This window comes from Bos grunniens, chromosome 21 (assembly GCF_055505025.1).
Source record: "Bos grunniens cultivar Pamir isolate PY7600 chromosome 21, Bosgru_T2T1.0, whole genome shotgun sequence".
NCBI lineage: Eukaryota > Metazoa > Chordata > Mammalia > Artiodactyla > Bovidae > Bos > Bos grunniens.
Window position 1 is genome coordinate 50,360,488 of NC_141185.1, and position 22,364 is coordinate 50,382,851.

The 22,364-nt window shown below is 46.7% G+C and overlaps 1 protein-coding gene and 1 pseudogene across 1 annotated transcript; one reads left to right on the forward strand and one right to left on the reverse strand.

Moving 5' to 3' along the window:
• The first annotated feature begins 466 nt into the window (after window positions 1-466).
• Window positions 467-1,583, forward strand: LOC147349690 (myeloid-associated differentiation marker-like; annotated as a pseudogene).
• A 5,565-nt stretch (window positions 1,584-7,148) lies between these two features.
• Window positions 7,149-8,240, reverse strand: LOC147349691 (myeloid-associated differentiation marker-like). The gene has a single exon (XM_086364631.1). It carries the CDS (start codon window positions 8,100-8,102, stop codon window positions 7,149-7,151), a length of 954 nt encoding a protein of 317 aa, XP_086220757.1. The 5' UTR covers window positions 8,103-8,240.
• Window positions 8,241-22,364: the final 14,124 nt, after the last annotated feature.

The following is a 22,364-nucleotide window of genomic DNA, read 5'->3' on the forward strand; positions in this document are numbered from 1 at the left end:
ATTCAGTTTTTTCAGCTTCAGGTATGTGACACGGTACATCTCTATACGACACGTCACCCCACTGGGGTCTGAAAAGACCTTGTAATCAAACACATCAGTGTTTCTGCAACTGAACTTTTGAACATTCACATTAAGTGAAATAAATAGAGATCACAAATTTTCTCATGTCTGTTTAGGTTAAATTTTGTTACCAAATTTTTTTTTTTAATTTGTTTTCAATTTTGAGAGACCTGAAGGGTTGGGGTTAGAGATAAGGGCCATCCTATCCTGTGTCTCAGATAATGGCCCACAGCTCAGAGAGATCCAGGATGTTCATGGTTTGAGGCCAGACCCAACCCAGCTGTGAGGTTTGGGATAAGACAAATCTCCTGACAAGGCCAAGGGTGATGGGTGGGGACGACCATTCTGGAGCGACTGTGCTGTTACCCGAGTGTCTGGGCCACTGGTTCTAACTCCATGGATCCTGAGCCTCAGCTGTCACAGGGCCCTGAGCCTTTTCCAGGTGTCTGGCTTAATCCACCTCCAGAACTGGACCTTTCTCTGGCAGGTCCTCAGTGAAGACCACTGCCATACTGGTGACCGTGACTTGCCTGACCATCACAGCACCATGTCCACTGGGGTCACACACCCAAACCTGGATGACTGGAACACAGTGTGCTGCTTCTTCCGCCTGCCACAGCTCTTCTCTACCTGCGTGGCCTTCTCCCTGGTGGCCGACATGGGCATTTGGAGAGGGAACATAGGTAACTGGTCCATGTCCATCTGGTGCTTCTGTTTTGCTGTGACACTCATAATAGTCACAGTCAAGTTTTTTGATTTTGAATCACACTTTCCTCTCTTCTGGTACAACCTTTCCATCACCTACGCCTGCTACGCTGCCATCCTCTGCCTCTTGGCCTCCGTCATCTACTCCATCACCCACGTCCAGTTCCTGCCTGATGGACCTCTCCGGGACCGGGCCACTGCAGCCACTACATTATCCTGTATCGCTTCTGCATTTTATGCCATAGATGCCTTTGTGTGGAACTACTATTGGCCCGAAGATATCCCCTGCTATGTGTACACATTACCAGCCCTGCTGAAGGTGCTGGAGACCTTTGTGGCTGGTGTCATCTTTGTCTTCCTCAGCAACACCTCCCTGTACCTGCACCAGCCGGCCCTGGAGTGGTGCGTGGCTGTCTACTCCATCTGCTTCATCCCAACAGCACTAGCTATGCTGCTAAAACTGGGTGACTGGGAGAACATACTGCCCGTCCCCTTCCCCATTTTCCAGTTGGGGCTAACCTTGCTCTCCGTCCTCCTCTACATCAGCGCTCTGGTCCTCTGGTTGCTCTACCAATTCTATGAGGAATTCGGCGGGCAGCCCCAGTGGTCCAGTGATATCAGCTGTATCGATGACCTCATATGCACCTGGATCCAGCGATTGGCTGTGGCTGTCCTGACAGCCATTAACCTATTGATTTATGTGGCTGACTTGGTGTACTGGGCCCGCCAGGTTTCTATAGGGACTGAGGACCAGCCCAGGGACTTCTGATCCCCTCTGGTCACAGGAGGTCTCCTCACTGAGCTCTGTTATCTTCTGATGTCCTCAATGGATGTGAACTTGGGCAAACTCTAGGACATGGCGAGGGACAGGGAAGCCTGGCTTGCTGCGGTCCATGGGGTTACAGAGAGTCAGACACGACTCAGAAAGTGAACAACAGCAATGTCCTCTGATGTCCTCTTCCTGGCTCCCTCTCTCCCTCTTCACATCTTTCCCCACTCATCTCTCTCTTTTCTGTTTCCTTCCCTCCTTCTGCTCTGTCTCCTTCCTATTTTGTTGGGTTGCCCGCATTCTGTTTTGCCTCCTTTTTGCTCTCATATTTTCTACATTTTCTGGGGGTTTTTCCCCCTTTTCTGGTCGTCCTTGGTTTTCTCGTCTTCTGTGTCCTGACTCCCTCTCCCCATTCTCCTTTTGATCCATCAGGATCGTAGACTCCTTTCTTCTCTGCCCACCACCCTTTTCCACCTCCTAAGGTGCTGACTCCATAGTACACAGCCCTCTGTACAGCTGTTCACACCCTGAGCCTCCGGAGGGGCCTCATTGCCAAAGCAAGTCTGTCCACCTGGGGGTGCCTTAGTTGGTGTGTATGTGGGGAGAGTTAGGGGGTGGGTTGGAAGGGGTTGGTGGCTGGAGGTATATAGCTAGAATTTGGCCTCCTTTCTCCCAGTGGAGAGGAATGTACAGTGTACCTCCCCTTTAAGTCACGCAAAAATCTCTGGAGGTCAGTAATTCCCAGTGAGCAGGACTCTGGATCCCTGGGTCCCATGTTGTATTCAGCCCCACCTGAAATTGGTTCCGGAATTTTTCCAGGCTTACTAAATATCCGCTGTGTAGAGGTCATCTTAACAGAAGTTGGGATACATTTTATCCCAACTACTTTCTGGGAAAATAAAAAAGGAGCTGGTAAAAAATCACAAGGTCTTGAAGACATCTGTCTACAGTATTTGTGGGGGGCTGCGATGTGGCCTCCTACCTCAGTGATCAAAGCAGCAGGTCCTGCCTCTGCAGGGAGCCATATCCTGGAGCTGACAGACTAGTAAGACACGTGGTCCAGTGGACTCGGCTACTCTTACCAGAACTAGATGAGCAATAGCACTTGAGTGGTCTATCAGTGAAATCTTTACCTGGCCTGGGAAAGAGCATTCCTACTAACCTGGGACAAATTGGTTAAAGATGTATCTGAAAACCTGGTTGAAATTAAGGTGGAAATAGATGGGCTGTGTAATAAAGAATACTGTCTACCATCCAGTTCTACAAGAATCTAGTCATCAGCTACTGCAGTCACTGATCTACAATCCACCTTGAAAGGAATTGAGGGCGAAGATCAGGATAAGGCACTTTGTGCTCTGGGAAAACTGGAAGAACTGGCCCTCAAAGAGGTATTTTCAGGAGAAACTTTTATGGATCTAGTTTCTTGCACCCTCTCATGCTCTTGCAGAAAAGTGCTAAAACTGTTAAATAAGATGCCTGTACCTCAGGAAGACTGTTTATTATTCTGAGGTTGGCTTGAATAAAATTTCCCATTTCTTTCTTAGACTGTTGATTAATTTTTAATTGACAAAATCAAGTACGCATTGATGCCTACAAGTCTGGGTAAAGAATTTCATATTCTTCTATTTTCCTAAGTCAAACTGAACACAACACTGGGAGCTCATTTCTAAAAGGATGGAGATGCCTCTGTGCTTTAGTAAAAGAATCGCCCAGGGTGGGCTCACCTGAGGGGCTCACTGTCCAAGCCTGTGGTTCATGATGGCGGCTACTCCATCCCTCCCGTTGCGGGGTTAAGTGTCATTTGTCACAATTCCAAGACTGGTCCTATCCCCTCACTGTGGAGCTCAAAAGAGAGTGTAAAGGTCCTCTGCTTAGTCCAACCCTCTCGTCATAGAGGAGGAGCAGCTGGACCCCAGGGAGGGGCAGGATGTGTCCAGAGTCACCCTGCGTGTGGCAGAGTCAGGGTCAGGACCAGGTGTCCTGTCCCCAGGCCGGCTGTCTGTCCATGGCTCCATGCTGCTTGTGACAAGTGTGGCGGAAGCATCCTCCAGGCTGGGATTCTGCCCCGTCCACCCTCATTCTGCACAAACCTGCCCCGTCCCCCCGAGGAGGGCACTCACTGCTACTGAGTCAGTTTCCTCATCTGCTAGATGGGGGAGGGGTGCCAGAGACCCCTGGTCCCTCCCAGCCCCGCTCTTCCCGGGGCCTCTGGACTTGCCAGTCCTGGAGACTCAGACGTGGAGATGGAAGCCGGCTCCCTCTCCTCTGTCCACCCTCTCTGCTTGTTTCCTCTTGGCTGCTGGGTCCTGTTTATTGGTCACATCCTCCCTGATTACACAGACCCTCCTTCCCCATGACCTCTGCTTGGTGGGGAACACGTTTCTCTTTCATAACATGAGTTTCCTCAATCACTTCCCAGTGTTCCAACTCTCCAGTGATTCTTGTCAAAACACAAACTGCTTCCAGGTGCCCCCACAGTCTGAGGTGTCCCAGACTTCCTTGTTCCTGCACATTCTTGTCCTCCCGCTTCTTCAGAGTCCAGCTCAGCAGTCTGAATGCTCTCACTCTGTTTGAGAAGCTCATGTTACCTTTAGGGAACACAAAGTTCGTTCTGTTGAGAGTACAGAGAGACTGACCATAGCAGGGGAAGTGGGAAACAGAAGCCCAGAATGAGAGAGAGGCAGACCTGGGGTCCACGGCTGGGTCCACAGTCACATGTGCTCCTGACTCCAGTCCAGTGGCCCTACAGCCCTGGTCTGGTCTCCCTGGGGATGAATAGTGATCATGTGGAGAGCAGAGCCCAAGAGATCAGTTTTCCAGTTCCCATTCTACAGCTCATCTGCCATGAGCACGGACGAGTCTTGTCACTGATCTGAGCCTCAGTTTCCCATTTATAAAATAAGCAAATTATACTAAAGGGATTGTTATTAAGCTATTTTCCCTGAGGCTCTAAGTTTCTGGTGAGTTGATGGGGTTGTAAGTAGGTTGATGGCATCATCCACCACTTTTCTCTAACCAGAGCTGTATGAAATGAATTCGCTCACTCAAGATCTCATTTGGTAATAAGGGTGGATAGGTTTAAAATAACCCAAGTACTCATCTTTAGGACAAATATTAATAAACCATGGTGTAGCCACAAGATGGAATACTATACAGCTTAGAAAAATGAGGAGTCTCTCAAAATAATAATAAGAAAATATCCCCAGGATTTATAAGGAAAAAACAGTAAGATACAGAATTATGAATAGTATTATACATTTTAAATAATCAAAGGAGAGAAAATAAAAATAAATACGTCTGTATTTGCTTGATTCATATCAAAAAGCACATGAATGACTCCTAGGAGTCCAGTGGAGAAGTTACCTGGTCCTGGTGGGGGAGGGGAGCTGAGGGTTGAGTAAGGAGGGATTATATGGCTCAATATATGGCTTTTTAGAACAACTTGATTTTGAAATATGGAAGTAAATTAACTTTTTAAGAAAACAAAATTCAAGCTTGAAAAATATCCCAAGAGGAGAAGAAGGGTCAGGGGAGGGATGGTTGCCAGATGGTCTCCATGTTCCCTGCAGACTTGATGGACAGGCTGGGGGAGGAGCTGAGAGATGCCCACACAGGCTTGTCTCCAAAGGCAGAAGGAAGGGAGGTGTTTTGGGTCCAGGGGTCTGGGGAGGGGAAGCAGTGGCCTCCAAGCCCACCTGCTGGGTGACCATGGCCTCCCCCAGCCCTTTAGCACACACAGTTGATGGAGAAGCCCCCTCGGTGCCCAAGTCTCAGGCCCTTCCCTTGCTCCCTGCCTGGCCTGGGCTCCCTGTATCCTGGGGCAGCGGCCAGAGGCTCTCTTCTCAGCCAGCCAGAGCTGGCTGACAGGCAGGGTGACTCCAGCTGACGTCCCCTAGACTGTGGCCTGAGCTGCATCCAGAACAGAGCTGAGGGCACAGATGTTCCCATTCTCTGGCTTTTCTTGGAAAATCATGGAGATGACTTCTTCAATCCAGCTTTGAGTGGAGAGAAGAGAGACCCTTCTCTCCTGTGGCCTCAGGCACCTGGCTGTCCACCCTGGTTGGGGATGGCAGTGCTGGCTGCCAATCCATGTGGCCCTTGTCTGTGAGGCTGGCTGTGAATGTCCTTGTAGAGAGGCTGGTGGCTGGAAAGAGAGTGATGCTCTCCATCAGCCCCCACCTAAAGTCTCCACACTGTTTTTTTCTGGCTGGTTTTCCAACAGGGACTGACCTGACTGAAATAGGGGTGCTGTTGCAGGATCTTTGGGTGGGGCACTGCAGCCAGACCAGGACACACAGTGTCCAGGACATGACTCCTGGACCCAAAGGAAGGATTCCAACCTCGTTCCCACAGATCCACAACTCTTGCAAGTCCACTACCCTTGTTTCCTAGTTTTATAAACGAGAGGAGGGATGAGGTGCTGAAGGTCAGCAGGGGCCACCCATCCCTCTTCCTGCACCCTTGTCTGGAAGCTCCCCAATGCTGAGGCACCAATATCAAATTGAGATGAATGGACCTCAGAGGGGGGGTGTCACCCCCAGGAAATAATGTCACCCTCCAGGGAACAAATGCAACTGGAAAAGTGAGGCGGAGGCAGGGTATTAATTAAGTCCCAGGGACATCTTCTTGGACCCACAGGATTCAGGATGTTAAGGAAATTGACACTTGTCTCCATCCCAGCTCAAGCCTTTGTTGCCATCTCAGTGCTGGGTGGTGTCCACTGACACTCAGCTCAGAGAGAAAAAAGAAAGAGATAAGAGGAGGACCCGAGGGAGTAGAGAGGATATGGACCCATGTTACTGCTAAAGATACACGTTCCCAAAGCAAGAGAGTTTTTGTCCTGAAGAGATGAAGGCCTCTAGTCCTTGGGGAGGGGGCTGAACTCCACCAGGCGTGCAGCCCTCACTGCTCTTGAATTCTCCTGGAGATGCGGTAGAGCTCCATGGCTGCCCTGGCGTCTTCCACTGAGTTATGTCACAGCACGCTCTCCTGCAGACACAGGACAGAGAGGGGACTGGGGGCTGAATCCAGGTGCCATGGGACCCGGGCCTTCCCTGCTAACATCCTGATGTCCGGGGCAGAGGTGGGTCAGGGATGAGTCCCCAAGGCTTGTGACACCCTGGACTTGGCAGGTGTCTGGAGCAGCCCTGGCTTCACCCATGAGCCCAGGGCCCAGTCAGGGCCAGGCAAGGAATCCAGATCCTGAGGCCAGGTGTGCTGTCCAGGGGCTTCCCACACTCTGGATGGGGGCAGGACACTGCAAGAATACTGGAGTAGGTTGCCATGCCCTCCTCCAGGGGATCTCCTGACCCAGGGATCGAACCTATGTCTCTTATACCTCCTGCATTGGCAGGCATGTTCTTTACCACTAGCACCACCTGGGAAGCACCCCTAGCTTATACCCTTACTCTTTTCTTTATATAAACTATGAGGAAAACCTGGGGATTTAGGAGTGGATTCTTTGGGACATGACTTCACATTCTCCCCAGGATTAGCAGCTTCCTCGATAAAGCTATTTTTCTTTTAACTGACACTTTTCCCTCACCGTTGGACTTCTGAAAAGAGGCAGCCAAACCTGAGGGAGGTCCCTAAATAAGGATCCAGGAAGAGCACATCATGACTTGTAAAGAAGAGGGAACTGGGAGCCCCTGAGCTGATCCTCGGTTCTTGAAAAAACCATGTGGGCCAAGAACACCAAGTCGACCACGTAAATCAGCAGGTTGATGGCTGTCAGGATGGCCACAGCCAGCTGCTGGTCCCAGGTACAAAGAGAGTAGATGAGCCCATCATTGCAGCTCGACCGCTTGGGCTGGCCACCAAACTGCTCGTCAAACTGGTAGAGAGGCCAGAGGACCAGAGCGCTGGTGTAGAGGAGGACGGAGAGCAGGGTCAGCCCCAAAAGAAAAGTGGGAAAGGCAATGGGCAGCCTGTTGTCGCAGTCACACCAGTTCAGCAGAAGGGCCGAGGCTGCCAGGAGGAAGCAGATGGAGTACACGGCCACGCACCACACCAGGGCCGGCTGGTGCATGTACAGGTGGCTGTCAATGATAAAGGCAAAGATGACACCAGCCACAAAAGTCTCCAGCCCCTTGAGCAGTCCTGGCACAGTGACCATGTAGCCGGTGATCACGCCGAGCCAGACCCAGGTACGAGCCCAGGCCACTTCGCTGGCATAAGCCACAGAAGCAATGCAGGAGAATGCAGTGGCAGCGATGGCATGATCCTGGGAGCGGCCATGGGGGAAGAACCAGATGTAAGTGATGGGGTAAACGATGGAGGCCGAGATGCAGAGGAGGGCAGCGTAACAGGCATAGGTGATGAGAAAGTTGTACCAGGAGAAGGGGAAGCGGGACTGGAGCCCACAGAACTCGATTATGAGGATGATGAGGGTCACGAGAAAACAGAAGCACCAGATGAATACAGACCAGTTACTCACGGCCCCCATCCAAGTGCCCACGCTGGCCACAAGGGAGAAGGCCAGGCAGGTGGAGAGCAGCTGCAACAGGCGGAGGAAGTAGCCCAGGAGGATTGCAGAAAGCAGGCCTGAGGATGAGCACATGGTGATCATGAAGTCAGATCAGTCTCTGTCACCAATATGGCGGTGGTCTTCCCTGAGGACCCATCAGAGAAAGATCCAGCTCTGGAGGGGGATTAAGTCAGATGCCTGGAAAAGACTCAGAGTCCTGTGACTGCTGAAGCTCAGGATCTGTGGAGTTAGAACCAGTGGCTCAGACACCTGGTAACAGCACAATCGCTTCAGAATGATTCTCCCCACCCATCACCCTTGGCCTTGTCAGGAGACTTATCTTATCCCAAACCTCACAGCTGGGTTAGGTCTGGCATTAAACCATGAATATATTTTTTTAAATGATTACTTTGTGGTACATGACGTTATCTGCAGAAACACGGGGTAGGATGGTCCTTATCTACATTACTCAATTTTCATGTCTCCGAAAATTTAAAAAGAATTAAAAAAAAATTCATTTGGCCTTTAATGTCATGGATTTTGCTCCAAATTGAAATCTTGAATAAATATAATATTAAATTAAAATAATTCATTTGCTAATAAAGTTTTACCTCAACAGACATGAGACAGTTTCTGATCTTTATTTCACTTAGTGTGAATGTTTAAATGTTTGGTTGAAGAAACACTACTGGGTTTGACTGTAAGGTGCTTTAAGACCCCAGGGGGTGTTACATCATACAGGGTAGATTCACCATGTTTCATGACTGAAGCTGAAAAATTCTGAATTCTGGAGGATATATGACCCCAAATGTTTCAGGAATGAGGTCCTGGATTGTACAGTTAACTCCATTTTGCAGAGGAGGAAACAAAAAACATTCACAGACTTAAGTACCATCCCTAATTTCGTACCATGGCTGCTGCTGCTGCTAAGTTGCTTTAGTCGTGTCTGACTCTGTGTGACCCCATAGACAAAAGCAGCCCACCAGGCTCCTCTGTCCCTGGGATTCTCCAGGCAAGAATACTGGAGTGGGTTGCCATTTCCTTCTCTCGTACCATGGCTAGGAAGTGGAAATTCAGATAGAAGTACCAAAGCTGTGGGTTTGAGCACTTTGTTCTGTACCGCACAAGTTGGGAGGGCCCATGGATGGGAGCCCAGGACCAAACTCGAGCTCTGGGACCCAGGACACAGCTGCAGGTCTTCCTTCCACAGCAACCTGAAGACACGCGTGTCCCGGCCTGTCCTCCCTGCAGCATAACTAGCAGGAGCTGCCATCTGAGGGGACACAGCCCTACTCAGAGGAGTGGGATCAGAGATTAACAGGGAGGAACCATGGGATGAGAGCAAGGCCATGGGGACAAGATGACATGGGAAGTAGAAACTATTCTGAATCCCCTCCCCTAATTTTGCCTTAACATGTGGTTCTTCTCCACTGGAACAGGGGACACCCACCCAGCATGACTCCAAGGTGGAGCATCATGGGGGAACCACAGAATAAATTAACATAATGTTTGACTCTTAAGCTCCAAAGATGCCATCCAGATGGGAGTCTGGCAGTAGTCCTACCTGTGAGGATTCTCCTGGCCTGGGAGACTGGTTAGCAGCTTCCAAGCTGGGAAGAAAGGATTGGAAATGAACAGGGTTGCTCTGTCTGATGCTGATGTGGAGGTTTTCAGAGCATCTCAGGGAGGAGGTGATGATGGATGGATGATCAGACCCCTTTTAAGGGCAGGAGCTGAAAGAGGAGACCCCTGCAGGACCCCTGGGAGGGGCCAGCCCTGAGGATGCTCCCAGGACTGGGGTTGGTGGGGAGCAGAGTGGAAATGACTGGGGGGACCCCAGGGTCCCAGTGGCCCTGGGGCAGCCCAGTGGGTGTCTTCTGACCCAGAAGAGATGCATGCATGGAGCCAATCTTCCCCATGGAGGAGGGGCCTGGACTGGAACTGAGACAGGAGAACAGGGGCCTGAAGGGGTTTCAAGGCTGTGACAGGGACACGTGGCCAGAGTGGCAGGGACCCTGGAGACCACGGAATTGCCCAGGTCACCTGCCCAAGGCAGTCCCGCCAGCCAGGGCTGCAGTTCTGTTCACACAGGGGCTCCTCCAGGGTCCAGTGTTGGGGGAGTGAGGTCCCTCCCAGCCCACCCCCTCCTCAGGGACACCTGCCCTGTTTCCAAAGGACTATTTGCTGAGAGGCCCCCAGGGCTGAATGGCCAGCACCCTGAGCCCCAGCCAGCTTCCTGCCATCAGGGGCCTTATCATCTTTGCTGATAATAAACCCTGGGACAAGCTGAGGCTGGAAAGAGAAACACAGAGAAAACCCTGAGAACCTCCCTGGACTCACAAAGCTCCTTGAGCCCCAATTGCCAGTGGAGCCCTGGAGCCTGCGGGCCTCCCAGTGGGCACTGCCGGGGTGGGGAAGGGGCACTAGCATGAGGGAAGCTGGTGGTGTCGTGCTGCCTGTTCCCCAGTTGCTCTCCCACCAACATCCCCAAAGTCACCCTTGATTCCACCTAAGGTTAAATGACAACTTTGGATCCATTTGATGGCACAAGGGAAGACTTGGGGAAGGAGAGGCATGGGGATTTGTGCTGTGCGACCCTGGGTGAGGTATGTGCCCTCTCTGGGCCTCAGTTCCCCCACCTGGAAGTCAGCAGGTTTGCCTGAGTCTCCCAGTAGCCCCTCCTCCACTCTAATCCATGAGCTTATTCATGGATTAGTCAGAGCACATGGTACCCCCGTCAGAGCACAGCCTGGATGTGGCTGATTCCTGCCTGCCCAGCAGCCAGGCACATGGACTGGAAGACAGTGACCTGGGAAGGTCATGGCCAGGACAAAAGAAGGAAGGAGGAGGTGCCAGAAGGGCAAAGAAGTGGAGGAGAAATGGACACTCATAGTTACAGAAGGCTCTGGACCTCTGGCAGACATTTCAGAGTTGGATGATCCTGGGCTACTTATTCATCAGAGCCTCAGTTTCTCCATCTGTATAATGGGCTTAATCCCTACTTTGTATCAATTAAGTGAATAAAAGCATGTGAAGGGCTTATCAGAAGGCCTGTCACATGACACCCTCCATCCACTCCAGTTACCTGGCCAGGCACCATGGTAACCATTTGCATGAGTTGTTTTATGACAGGAGGTCCTGGTAAGGAACACAAAACTAATAAGCCACCACCAACCAGGACAGTTTAAGAAAGGTTCAAAATTGACACCATGTGTCTAACCACCTCGCAGAATCCTCCTTGCTGGCATCCATCTTGGCTGAACAAGGCATGCACCACCAGGAAAGACTCTGAGTCAGAAGGATTGGCTAAAGACAATCCAGAAACTAATGAATCACCATAAAACCCAAGACTGCAAGCCATGTGGCAAAGCAGTTCCCCTGGGTTCTCTTACTCTACTGCTCTCCGCCTGGGCGCCCCTTCCCAGTAAAATCTCTTGCTTATGTGTCTCCTCAGATAATTCATTTCTGAGTGTTAGGCAAGAGCCCACTTTTGGGCCCTAGAAGGAGTCCTCCTTCCTGCAACATAAGAAGTCAAGAAAACATTATAAATGATCATATGATCACACGAATCAGGTCCAGCATCTTGGGCAAGCTATCAGTCTCTGATGTTGTCTTCTTCTTGTCCTGGTATAGTGTAGATTCCCCTCTGTTTGAGTGTCATTTTAAGGTGAGATCAAGTCAGCTGTCCTCTCTATAGACCAGTCCAGTATAGGGGCCTTTGGAAATGGGAATTAATCCAAGAGTCAATTTCCCTTCAATTTCAGTATGCATGAGCTAGTTAAGAATACCTGACAAAAAGATCCTTTCATCCAAGTTGGAGACAGTCGCTTAAATTGTGTCTTTTCCCAGTCCTGGTTGCAGGTCATGAGGCATCTGATCTTCATCCAAAGGTAGACTACTGAGATAAGCTTCAGAAACAAACTTAGGGTGTTCTTTAAGAATTCAATTAGATGTTACATTAATATCCCACAACAGCAAAGAACTATCCAGAAAGTGAGTCTGACTAGATACAGACCTCCATTAACAGACTGGGATTTGATATTTATTGAAACATCTTTTTCTCCCTAAAATTACCCTCATTTTTATCAAATATAACCAAATTAAGGTTAATTTGTTTTCAAACAGGTTTGCTGTCAATAAATTTGGCCTGATGATTTGTATAACCATAATCGATCATAGACTTTTTGCTTTGCTGAAACTTTAATCTCAGACGGAACTTTTAAAATAAAACAGGGCTGGGAAAGTCACACCAAAGGCTTATCACACATTTCGCCTAACAAATCTAAGTGAATTCTTCCCTTTTCAAGGTCTCAAAAATTCCTTGAGATTTCTGTACCTGTTAATGAGATAAGCTTCCTAACTCATCTGATAAAGTAACTGGAAACCTATGAGTTTTCAGTCTCTGGAGGAGTCAGAGACAAAATATAATTGTTTTAATTTGTTTATAAAGTATTAGTTCAGTTCAGTCGCTCAGTCGTGTCAGACTCTTTCCAACTGCATAAACCGCAGCACTCCAGGCCTCTCTGTCCATCACTAACTCCCGGAGCCCACCCAAACCCATGTCCATTGTGTCGGTGATGCCATCCAACCATATCATCCTCTGTTGTCCCCCTCTCCTCAGGCCCTTAATCTTTCCCAGCATCAGGGTCTTTTCAAATGAGTCAGCTCTCCGCATCAGGTGGCCAAAGTACTGGAGTTTCAGCTTCAACATCAGTCCCTCCAATGAACACCCAGGACTGATCTTCTTTAGGATGGACTGGCTGGATCTCCTTGCAGTCCAAGGGACTCTCAAGAGTCTTCTCCAACACCACAGTTCAAAAGCATCAATTCTTCAGCGCTCAGCTTTCTTTATAATCCAACTCTCACATCCATACATGACCACTGGAAAAACCATAGCCTTGACTAGATGAACCTTTGTTGGCAAAGTAACGTCTCTACTTTTGAATATGCTGTCTAGGTTGGTCATAACTTTCCTTCCAAGGAGCAAGTGTCTTTTAATTTCATGGCTGCAATCATATCCACAGTGATTTTGGAGCCTAGAAAAATAAAGTCAGCCACTGTTTCCCCATCTATTTCCCATGAAGTGATGGGACCGGATGCCATGATCTTCGTTTTCTGAATGTTGAGCTTTAAGCCAACTTTTTCACTCTCCTCTTTCACTTTCATCAAGAGGCCTTTTAGTTCCTCTTCACTTTCTGCCATAAGGGTGGTGTCATCTGCATATCTGAAGTTATTGATATTTCTCCCGGCAATCTTGATTCCAGCTTGTGCTTCCTCCAGCCCAGCGTTTCTCATGATGTACTCTGCAGAGAAGTTAAATAAGCAGGGTGACAATATACAGCCTTGACGTACTCCTTTTCCTGTTTGGAACCAGTCTGTTGTTCCATGTCCAGTTCTAACTGTTGCTTCCTGATCTGCATACAGGTTTCTCAAGAGGCAGGTCAGGTGGTCTGGTATTCCCATCTCTTTCAGAATTTTCCACAGTTTGTTGTGATCCACACAGTCAAAGGCTTTGGCATAGTCAATAAAGCAGAAATAGATGTTTTTCTGGAACTCTCTGGCTTTTTCCATGATCCAGCAGATGTTGGCAATTTGATCTCTGGTTCCTCTGCCTTTTCTAAAACCAGCTTGAACATCTGGAAGTTCACGGTTCACATATTGCTGAAGCCTGGCTTGGAGAATTTTGAGCATTACTTTACTAGCATGTGAGATGAGTGCAATTGTGCAGTAGTTTGAACATTCTTTAGCATTACCTTTCTTTGGGATTGGAATGAAAATTGGCCCTTTCCAGTCCTGTGGCTGAGTTTTCCAAATTTGCTGGCATATTGAGTGCAGCACTTTCACAGCATTATCTTTTAGGATTTGAAATAGCTCAACTGGAATTCCATCACCTCCACTAGCTTTGTTCGTAGTGATGCTTCTTAAGGCCCATCTGACTTCACATTCCAGGATGTCCAGCTCTAGGTGAGTGTGAGTGATCACACCTTCGTGATTATCTGGGTCATGAAGATCTTTTTTGTACAGTTCTTCTGTGTATTCTTGCCCCCTCTTCTTAATATCTTCTGCTTCTGTTAAGTCCATACCATTTCTGTCCTTTATCGAGCCCATCTTTGCATGAAATTTTCCCTTGGTATCTCTAATTTTCTTGAAGAGATCTCTAGTCATTCCCATTCTGTTGTTTTCCTCTATTTCTTTGCATTGATCACTGAGGAAGGCTTTCTTATCTCTCCTGCTATTCTTTGGAATTCTGCATTCAGATGAATATATTTTTTCTTTTCTCCTTTGCCTTCTGCTTCTCTTCTTTTCTCAGCTATTTGTAAAGCCTCCTCAACCATTTTGCCTTTTTGCATTTCTTTTTCTTGGGGATAATTTTGATCACAGCCTTCTGTACAATGTTACAAACCTCCGTCCTAGTTCTTCAGGCACTCTGTCTATCAGATCGAATCCCTTGAATCTATTTTTCACTTTCACTGTATAGTCATAAGAGATTTGATTTAGGTCATACCTGAATGGTCTAATGGTTCTACCTACTTTCCTCAATTTAAGTCTGAATTTGGCAATAAGGAGTTCATGATCTGAGCCACAGTCCACTCCTGGTCTTGTTTTTGCTGACAGTATAGAGCTTCTCCAACTTTGACTGCAAAGAAAATAATCAACCTGATTTTGATATTGACTGTCTGGTGATGTCCATGTGTAGAGTCTTCTCTTGTGTTGTTAGAAGAGAGTGTTTTTGCTGTGACTGGTGCATTCTCTTGGTAAAAGTCTGTTAACCTTTGCCCTGCTTCATTTTGTACTCCAAGGCCAAATTTGCCTGTTACTCCAGGTATCTTTTGGCTTCCTTTTACATGCCAGTTCCCTGTGATTAAAAGGACATCTTTTTTGGGTGTTAGTTCTAGAAGGTCTTGTAGGTTTTCATGGAACCCCTTAGCTTCTTTGGCATTAGTGGTTGGGACATAGACTTGGATTACTGTGATATTTTATGGTTTGCCTTGGAAATGAACAGAGATCATTCTGTCATTTTTGAGATTGCATCCAAGTACTGCATTTTGGACTCTTTTGTTGACTATGAGGGCTACTCCATTTCTTCTAAGGGATTCTTTCCCACAGTAGTAGATGTCATGGTCATCTGAATTAAATTCACCTGTTCCAGTCCAACAGACTGGTTCCAAATAGGAAAAGGAGTTTGTCAAGGCTGTATATTGTCACCCTGCTTATTTAACTTATATGCAGAGTACATCATGAGAAACGCTAGGCTGGAAGAAGCACAAGCTGGAATCAAGATTGCCGGGAGAAATATCAATAACCTCAGATATGCAGATGATACCATGCTTATGCATGCAGAAAGTGAAGAAGAACTAAAGAGCCTCTTGATGAAAGTGAAAGAGGAGAGTGAAAAAGTTGGCTTAAAGCTCAACATTCAGAAAACAAAGATCATAGCATCTAGTCCCATCGGTTCATGGCAAATAGATGGAGAAACAGTGGAAATAGTGGCAGACTTTATTTTTTGGGGCTCCAAAATCACTGAAGATGGTGACTGCAGCCATGAAACAAAAAGACACTTACTCCTTGGAGGAAAAGTTATGATCAAACTAGACAGCATATTAAAAAGAAGAGACATTACTTTGCCAACAAAAGTCAGTCTAGTCAAGGCTATGGTTTTTCCAGTAGTCACATATGGATATGAGAGTTGGACTATGAAGAAAGCTGAGCACTAAAGAATTAATGCTTTTGAACTGTGGTGTTGGAGAAGACTCTTGAGAGTCCCTTGGACTGCAAGGAGATCCAACCAGTCCATCCTGAAGGAAATCAGTCCTGAATATTCATTGGAAGGACTGATGTAGAAGCTGAAACTCCAATACTTTGGCCACCTGATGTGAAGAGCTGACTCATTTGAAAAGACCTTGATGCTGGGAAAGATTGAAGGTGGGAGGAGAAGGGGATGACAGAGGATGAGATGTTTGGATGTCATCACAAACTCAATGGACATGAGTTTGAGTAAACTCTGGCAGTTGGTGATGGAAGGGAGGCCTGGAGTGCTGCAATCCATGGGGTCGCAAAGAGTTGGACACAACTGAGAGACTAAAATGAACTGAATGGTGGTAATGGCGACCTCCTGCAAAAAGACTTATGCCAGCACACCCCACGGCTCACAGGACTGCGGTATTCAGTGCTTCTGACCCCACAGCAAGCCATTGTTGACCCACAACTCCACAGGAGACTCCTGGACACTCATAGGCAAGTCTGGCTCAGTCTCTTGTGGGGTCAGTGCTTCTTCCTCCTGGGTCCTGGTGCATACAAGGTTTTGTTTGTGCCCTTCAAGAGTCTGTTTCCCTTGTCCTGTGGAAGTTCTGTAATCAAATCCCATTGGCCTCCAAAGTCAAGTTCCCTGGGGGTTCACCATCCCTTGGCCGGATCCCCCAGGTTGGGGAATCTGTTGTGAGCCCCAGAACCTTTGTAACAGTGCAAGAACTTCTTTGATATATTTGTTCTCCAGTTTTTGGGTCGTCTGCTCAGTGGCTCTATGGTGGAGCTAATTATGGCCTCCTCCAAGAGGATTTATGCCACACATAGTGCTTCCCAGGTCTGATGAAGGCAGAGCCCCTGTCCCCATGTGGCCACTGCTGATCCATGCCTCCACAGGAGACATTCAAACACTCAAAGGCAGGTCTGGCTCAGACTCTTGTGGGGTCTCTGGGTCCTGGTGTATTCAAGGTTTTGTTTTCGCTCTCTGAGTGTCTCTGGCGGGTATGGGGTTTGATTCTAAAGGCAATCTCCCCCCTCTTACCATCTTGTTCAGGCTTCTTCTTTGCCCTCGGATGTGGGGTATCTTTTTTTTGTGGGATCCAACATTCTCCTATAGATGGTTGTTCAGCAGCAAGTTGCAATTTTGGAGTTCTTGCAGGAGAAGATGAGCATACATCCTTCTACTCTGCCATCCTACAATATAAAATTCATTAGCTTATAAATAAAAGAACAAATAAAATTTTTGAAGACTTCTTCCCATTTTCCCTCAGTCTCAAGAGTTAAAGATGATCTAAATGTTTACTGAGTGTTTACTGAGGGCCCAGGTCTCAAGGCACAGGGAAAAAAAATCAAGTTCTAGCAAAATGGTGCCAGGTCTACACAAAATGGTGGCCACACAAAGCAAAATGGCCATTACAAATCACAATACAGAACACAGAATATAAAACACTCACATAGACCTGGCAGTCCTAATCAGATGCTCGCTTAAACACAAGATTTCAGTCTCTCAGGAAAGCTCCTATAGAGACACAGAACTTCAGATCCAAGTACTAACAGAGTAAATGAAAATAAGCCAGGTTGAAAGAAGAGGGATGAAGAGGTGGGAGAGGAGAGCAAAAAGGATGGTCTTACAAATTTCTTCTGCTACCTGCAGATACCCAGGTGTTATGGACTTTACCTTGGGCCTCCAGGGAAGGGAGGACTGGAACTTGGCCCTGCCAAAAATCAGACCAGATCAGAACAGAACCAGAATTCAGAACAGAAGCAGAATTCAAGTTCTATGCCAGGAGAAGGTGATTGGTCTCCAATTCTCAGCTCAGGCTGAGGCACTTTGACCAGATTCCTGCATCCAGGAAGGTGGGACTAGAAAAAAAGGGTGGAATAGGAAGGGTTAAGGAGAGGAAAGAGAGACGGAAGGGGAGAGAGGTCCATAAAGTCTTTTGTTTCTTATCTGGTCGGGACACTTTGGCCATTTGTCCACATCAGGAGGAGACCAGGGACAAAAGGGTTTTAGTTGTGGCCGCTGAGTCTGGCCCATTGGTGGGCAAGCTGGTCCCTGAGTTCCCCAAGTGGTCAGGATGTTAGTCTCCATTTGCTCCAGGAAGGGGGACCCCTTCCAGGGCCCAAAATTGGGCTCTTGTCTAACCCTTGGAATTGAATTGTCCAAGGAGACACATGTGCTGACAAAGCAAGAAATTTATTGGGAAGGTGTGCCCAAGCAGAGAGCAGTAGGGTAAGGGAACCCAGGAGAACTGCTTTGCCACATGGTTCATGGTCTCAGGTTTTATGGTAATGGGATTCGTTTCTGAGTTGTCTTTAGCCAATCATTCTGACTCAGAGTCCTTCCTGGTGGTTCCATCTTGTTCAACCAAAATGGATGCCAGCAAGAAGGATTCTGGGAGGTGGTTGGTTTTGGACACGTGGTGTCACTTTTTGACCTTTCTTGAACTCTTCCAGTTGGTGATGGCTTATTAATTCCGTGTTCCCCATTAGGACCTCCTGTCGTAAAACAACTCATGTAAATGGTTACTCTGATGTCTGGCCAGGATGGGCAGTGTCAGTCAGTGTGCTTCCCCTAACACATCGCTGGGTTAGGAAGATCCCCTGGGGGAGGAACTGGCAACCCACTCCAGTATTCTTGCAGAGATAGTCCCATGGACAGAGAAGCCTGGTGGGCTACAGTCCATGGGGTTGCCATGGGAATAACACAACTGAGAGACAGCATGCATGCATGCAAGCTATGGGTTAGCATAAATTTATGAAGAGGCTTGGGTTACATATGCATATTCATGAAGGGGCTTAAGCAGGAGAGAGTTCAATATAGAATTGGAGCAGGGGTTGTCAGAGTCCAAGCTTTAGTTCATTGAAGTTAGGAGGGTCAGAGAAGACCAAGATCATTATTCCTTGGGTCCACGTATTAAAAAGCAGAGACACCATTTTGCTCACAAAGATCCATATAGTCAAAGCTATGGTTTTTTCCAGTAGTCATGTACAGATGTGCGAGTTGGACCATAAAGAAGGCTGAACACAGAAGAATTGATGCTTTCAAATTATAATGCTAGAGAAGATTCTTGAGAGTCCCTTGGGCAGCGAGGTGATCAAATCAGTCAATCCTAAAGGAAATCAGTCCTGAATATTCACTGGAAAGACTGATACTGAAGCTGAAACTCCAATACTTTGGCCACCTGATGTGAAGAGCCAACTCATTGGAAAAGACCCTGATGATGGGAAAGATCGAGGGCAGGAGGAGAATGGGGGTGACAGAGAATGAGATGGTTGGATGGCATCACCACCTCAATGAACATGACTTTGAGCAAACTCCAGGAGACAGTGAAGGACAGGGAGGCCTGACTGCAGTTCCTAGGGCCACCAAGAGTCAGACACGACTTAGCAACTGAAAAATCACCAGTTGATTTAATGCTTGAGCACTGGGGGTGAGAAAAGGGTTGAATTCTACAAAACAGCTCAAAAATTCTTCAGGCTAATATTTACCATTGAAATGAAAGAGAAGTCGTTATAACTAATTCTTTCTTTGCTATTGTTACTTCTTTTTCATGAGTTACTTGTCTTGAGTTGGTTGTTCCTGCATTCTTTTGTCCCCTTAAGATCATTAATTCCTTTTCAAGGGCAAGTATTGTGGCCATACTTGCCATAATACCTGTCTGAGGGACAGATGTGTATACTCTGTCTTGTAATACCAGGCAGGGGAAGCAGTGCCCAGTGAGACATAATTATATCTTGGGAATAATTAGATTCTCACAATATAATTAGGCAAAGGACATATAACCATCTTATATAATGGCCATTTAAATATACCAATTTATGTAAACTTTCATCTCAGTGTTGTTGATTTTCATACCTTTAACTTTAGTTTCCTTTAAGAGCCCATTAATAAGCCTTGGTCTTAAAGAAGTCCTAGAAGCTTCCCTTTTTATCCCTGGACATTTTACCCCATTTGAAGTCCCCAGTGAGGGGTTGAACCAAAGGACACAAGAACCCTCTGACCCTCCTAACTTCAATGAACTAAAGCTTGGACTCTGACAACCCCTGCTCCAATTCTATACTGAACTCTCTCCTGCTCAAGCCCCTTCATGAATATGCATATGTGACCCAAGCCTCTTCATAAATTTATGCTAACCCATAGCTTGCATGCATGCATGCTCAGTCTCTCAGTTGTGTTATTCCCATGGCAACCCCATAGACTGTAGCCCACCAGGCTTCTCTGTCCATGGGAATATCTCTGCAAGAATACTGGAGTGGGTTGCCATTTCCTCCTCCAGGGGAGCTTTCTAACCCATTGATGTGTTAGGGGAAGCACACTGACTGAAACCACCCATCCTGGCCAGACATCAGAGTAACCATTTGCATGAGTTGTTTTACGACAGGAGGTCCTAATGGGGAACACGGAATTAATAAGCCATCACCAACTGGAAGAGTTCAAGAAAGGTCCTTTTGTTAATCTTTTAACTTGATTAGTTGCCCTGTTGTCTGTTGTCCTAAGCGTTTCCTGATCAAGTATCTCAAATGCAATTTTCTTCCAGCTTTAAATTAGGCATATTTATTTATCTATTTTTCAGTTCAGTTCAGTTCAGTCACTCAGTCATGTCTGACTCTTTGCAAACCCATGGACCGCAGCATGCAAGGCCTCCCTGTTCATCACCAACTCCCAGAGTCTACCCAAACCCATGTACATTGAGTTGGTGATGCCATCCAACCGTATCACCCTCTGTCGTCCCCTTCTCTTCTGGCCCTCAATCTTTCCCAGCATCAGGGTCTTTTCAAATGAGTCAGCTCTCCATCAGGTGGCCAAAGTATTGGAGTTTCAGCTTCAACATCAGTCCCTCCAGTGAACACCCAGGACTGATCTCCTTTAGGATGGACTGGTTGGATCTCCTTGCAGTCCCAGGGACTCTCAAGAGTCTTCTCCAACACCACAGTTCAAAAGCATTAATTCTATATCTATTTTTAAAATGGGGTAAAAAGAGCAGATTTGTTTGGGGCTTTTTAACGTTGGGAACAAACAGGGTCTCTATTTGGTCCATCTAGTCTTAGATCATGTTGTATCAAATCTTTTGTTTAATCCCACCGGCATCAGTTTTCTTTATCCCATTTCTTAATAGCCATCTAAAGATTTCTTTGGGCTTCCCTGGTGGCTCAGTGGTAAAGAATACACCTGCTAATGCAGGAGATACAGGAGACGCTGGTTTGGTCCCTGGGTTGGGAAGATCCCCAGAAGAAGGAAATGGCAACCCACTCCAGTACTCTTGCCTGGAGAATTCCATGGGCAGAGGACCCTGTCGGACTACAGTCCATGGGGTTGCAAAAGATCTGGACAAGACTTAGCTACTAAACAACAATGAAGATCTTATCTTTTTGAGTTTAGTCCCTTTAAATTTCCAACTTGTTGGGAAATGTCTAGATTTTGCCGCAGCTTCTTCTTATTCCCTTGTTAATCAATCTAACTAATAGTTCATCTAGTGTATTAACATCTGTAAACCCCATTGAAGGGAAGCCAGGACCACAAATAAAGCTTTCCAAACTGTATTTTTTCCTTGTTTGTTTTAAAGTAAAGGAGTTCTTAGATGAGCCTAAAATATTTTAATCAACCTTCTAATTTGTTTGTCTTTCCTCAGATACCAAGAGAAGAACTGTTTATACTGAGACTCTCTGAAAATATACCAATTTAGAAGTTTTCTCAATTTAAAGGGTTCATCATCTGGCCACTGCTTGAGGTGCCCCACAAGAAGGTGTAAAGGATACAGCCTTCACAAGATCTAGAAAGCTTCCTCCCCAAAATAGTCTGAGAAAGTAAAGGGCCTTCGTTGTATAGGCAGACTCAACGAAGGTTAAGGTGACAAAGGCCACTTATGAGCTAGGAAAGTTGCATAGCCAGATCAAAAAAACTCCTTAAAATTCTAATCTATTCAACTGGCTGCCATACATGTTCCTTCTGATGGTAGAGACTCTTAAAACACAGGGAGGAAAAACCTTAGAAGGTCTGTTATATTTATAAATCAAAGACACAGGAAGAAAAATGCAAGGTGCCTCTAAATGACTTTTGTTCCTTTAAGGTCAGAATTCTAAAGAGAGAGTTTATCAAGCTGGTTTTCTAGCTGCACATGCAAAGCTAATTAGTTTTGCAGTGTCCAGTAAATAAAATTTGGCCATTTGGGGGCAATATTTCCTTTAAATTCCAATTAAGCAAGAACTTGTAAATATAATTCTGTAAGCACTTTTCCATGTCTTTCAACTGAGAATAAACCACTATGATGAAAAAATTAATCATCAGTCTAAGAAACAAGTGGAAACTTTTTTATTTGAGCCAGTCTGGGGATTATAACCTAGGAGACAGTATTTCACAACATTCTGAGATTGTTCCACCCATGAGGTCGAAGCACAGTTATGTAAGCTTTTATGACAAAGGGTTATTTGTCAAGTGAGGTATTACCGACACTTTACACAATCCGGATCAACTCAATAAAGTGTGCAGTGAGTACAGGTCATTGTGACTCCTTAGGAGAAGAGGAAGGAAGTTTATCTCCCCAAAAGTTGTGATCCTTGATATGGTAAAGAAGGAATTTTATCTCCTTAAGAAAGTGAAAGTGTTAGTCACTGAGTCCT